The following is a 3,748-nucleotide window of genomic DNA, read 5'->3' as shown; positions in this document are numbered from 1 at the left end:
CGCTGATTGAGTCCTCAAAATGAGGGTGTTCCCCTTGAACCTCAGGATTGTGAGTGTTGTTAATGGTATTGATTGCCGTTATTTGTGATTTTGCTAAGACAAGAACGATCAAGCCTTGCAAGTGGAGGAGGTAAGGATCAATTTAACCATACGACTGTCTAGGCCCCACGGTGGGCGCCAAACTATTTACCCGAAATATGATACAGTTAAATTTGTTCGTGATTTCTAGACAGATGAATCAATTTGATCTCAAAAGATAATGAATTAATCAATTTCCGTACAAGATACTAAGCTCAAATGTAGATAAATCGATAGATTTGGAGAGCCTTGGAACAGGGTTTCCGGGCACGATGATGATAAGAACAACAAGCTAGAGAGAGAAATAATATCAAAATGTTGTATTAGAATATGTTCTTTGATGCCTAGAAAATCGCCCCTTACAATGATAGCTGAGCCTATTATTTATAGCACATAGGGCGTAATGGTCGGGCCCACCACTAATGATAATTATCGAGGTGTGATAATAAAAACCTAACGGTAAACATAAATGTTCAGATTTTTTTAATGAGCCGTTACTCTTTAATACTGTAAAATATTCTTCATTAAATATCTTCGTGTGCAACATGCTTAATGCCCTTACGGACTTGCCTTCTTCGGTGACACACGAGGTAGTTGTGCCCGATTTTTCATCCTCCCAATTTTGATTCCACGTGACCCCTAACGTATTTTACCCGATACAAGTATGTGCACTAACATATATCGTGTGTGTGCCTTATACCTGCTACTGTTAGTTTAATTATATCAGAAAATCGTGTAATAATTAACCTGCTACTGTTAGTTAAATTGTATTGATCAATTATGTAAATTATTTTGCACTATTACCTTGTAATGTTTTCTAATTATTATATTGGCACACGAGTTCTTGTAAGCGGTTGGTTACTCGTTTGATAGTGGCATTAGTTTATCATAAAACTTGTAATGTGTTGGCATCTTAAACGTTATTGTTCTGGAGTATTAGTTTCTCATAGTTTAGTATTTCTTTTCAAAACTTTCACTATTTCAATTTAGCTAACACACTTTTCTTATTAGTCCAATCCAAAAAAATAACACATTTTTACAATTATATGGTACAATTGAATTTGTTGGTATATCAACATTCTCTATTTCTATGCACTCCAAACAAACAAGGCCATATGCAATTTAAATGCACGAAGGACCTTTAATTGTGTGTAATGTGTTTTAGGTGCCAATAATTTGTGTTTTATTTCCGTGCTCTTCAATTAGTGGAAGTTGTACATATATCTTCAATTTTTTTTTTTGAAAAGCCGCCTTGTGATAATGTGAATTTGGTATTCGCCCCTGCCTTTTATATTATGATCCAAAAAGTGAATACATAAAGAAGAGAGACGTAAAACTATGAAGAATAGTTAGTTAGTAGTTAGTGATGGGTCCCAGTTGATCATGGTTAGGTTGTTAGAACTATAGTTAATTGTTACAACTATAGTTAAGTTAGAGGTATATATTTTGTAATTACTTTCATTTTGACATATACAAAATCATTTTCCTTCTTCTCTGTAATCGCCTTCTTCCTCTCTTCATTATCAACCATGGCTGAGCTTCGATTGAGATTGCATGGATAAATCTGAGGTGTGAACTCAGATTTATCAAGCTCACATGGTATCAGAGCAGTGAAAGATCTAAATTTCCACAAATTCTAGTTCGATCAACAGTAATTTCTCATCGTCTTCCTCACGAAGCTCGACCAACGACCGTCAATGGCGACTGATAAAATCGATCACACGCATCCTTTGTTCGTACATCCTTTAGATACTCCTAGCTCGATTTTGATTCCTGTAAAGCTCACAAGATCAAAAAATTATGGATTATGGCGTCGATCAATGCGAATTGCACTGCAAGCTAAGAGGAAGCTAGGGTTTGTGCTAGGGACATGCAAACAGGACTCACTCGAGCTTGCATTACATGAAGATTAGGAAACATGCAATGCAATTGTGCTATCCTGGATCATGAACACAGTTTCTACGGAATTACTTAGCGGAATTATGTATGCATCTGACGCGCATTTGGTTTGGGAGGATCTGAGAGAAAGGTTTGACAAAGTGAATCGTGTGAGAATTTTTCAATTGCACAAGGAGATAGCCACTATTTCATAGGGAACAGATTCTGTATCTGCATATTTCACAAAGCTCAAAGAGCTATGGGCTGAGTATGATGCAATGGTGCCTATTCCTAATTCGAAGGAATATGTTGAGCACCTTCAACAACAAAGGTTGATGCAGTTTCTAAGTGAACTTAATGAGACTTATGATCAGGCAAGACGACAAATTCTGATGAAGACTATAGAGCCAACTCTGAATCAAGCTTATGCTTTGATAATTGAAGATGAAAACCAGAATTCTAATTCAACTGTAGGAAATAAGGGAGATCCTATTGCTATGCAAGCAGGTAAAATACAACCAAGAATGCAAATCAACAGATATAAGGGAAAGAAGTCATTTGTGAAGTGTGAATATTGCAATAAGCCGAGCCATTCTAAGAAAAACTGCTACAAACTTGTTGGATATCCAAATGATTTCAAAAATAGGAAAACATATGCAGCTAACATAATAACTGGAGTCTTTGGAAATGATAAACCAATACAGGAATGTGAAGGGAAAGGCAGCAATGATGCATTGAAGACAGGGCCATACTTCACTTAAGATCAGTACAGGCAGATCCTAAGCATGTTGAACAAGGAGACTCGTGAATGTCAAGCCAACATGGCAGGTATGGTTACTTCCTTAATGACAAACTTCCCTTGTACAGAATGGATAATTGATTCTGGAGCTACACATCATATTGCTGGTGAATTAGAGGCATTAGTAGTCAAAGATAAAGTGAATACACATAGTAATGAACATGTTCATTTACCCACAAGAGAAAAGGCTAATGTTTCACACATTGGTAAAGGAATAATTCTTGATAAAATGGAATTGGATGATGTGTTGTTTGTACCTGAGTTCAAATTTAACCTTTTGTCAGTTTCTAAGCTAACTAGGCAACTGTTATGTTCAGTGAATTTCTTTCCTGACTTCTGCCTGTTCTAGGACCTTTACAATGGCAAGGTGAGGGGGATTGGTAGAGAAAAGGGTGGCTTGTACATATAGAAGAAAAGTTTCAAGGGAGACTTGGACAAATTCATCAAGGGAATAAAACAGTTTGCATCCACAAGCACAAAGAAGGATGGGGAAGATGGAGCACTTTGGCACAGAAGATTAGGCCATGCTTCAGTTAGTACTATGAAGAATATAGATTTCTTTCATAATAAAATTGTAGACATAGCAGTAAACAATGACTGCCCTATATGTCCTCTTGCTAAGCAAAGTAGATTAGTGTTTTCTAGGAGTTTGACTACAAGTGAGGAGCCTCTTTCTCTCTTGCATTTGGACATTTGGGGACCATATAAGTACCCAACTCATGATAGGAAACACTTCTTTCTAACTATTGTTGATGATAATACAAGATATACTTGGATACATTTGCTTCAATTGAAGAGTGATGTTGTTATGGTGCTTAAGAAATTTCTGTCTATGTTGCAAACACAGTTTCAGTCCAAGGTAAAAATGATTAGAACAGACAATGGGATAGAATTCCTTAATAAACACATGATAGAATTGATTAACTCTTATGGGATAATTCATCAGAGCAGTTGTTTATACACTCCACAATAAAATAGAGTGGCGGAGAGGAA

The 3,748-nt window shown here is 36.4% G+C and overlaps 1 protein-coding gene across 1 annotated transcript; it reads left to right on the top strand.

The window, feature by feature from the left end:
- Positions 1 to 1,775: 1,775 nt before the first annotated feature.
- LOC138910425 (uncharacterized) lies at positions 1,776 to 2,717 on the top strand. Its single transcript, XM_070201664.1, has 3 exons — positions 1,776 to 1,933; positions 2,054 to 2,126; positions 2,172 to 2,717. Exons 1-3 carry the CDS (start codon positions 1,776 to 1,778, stop codon positions 2,715 to 2,717), a joined length of 777 nt encoding a protein of 258 aa, XP_070057765.1.
- Positions 2,718 to 3,748: the final 1,031 nt, after the last annotated feature.

Source organism: Nicotiana tomentosiformis, chromosome 4 (assembly GCF_000390325.3).
Source record: "Nicotiana tomentosiformis chromosome 4, ASM39032v3, whole genome shotgun sequence".
Taxonomy (NCBI): Eukaryota; Viridiplantae; Streptophyta; class Magnoliopsida; order Solanales; family Solanaceae; genus Nicotiana; species Nicotiana tomentosiformis.
This window is presented reverse-complemented; position numbering and strand designations above follow the sequence as displayed.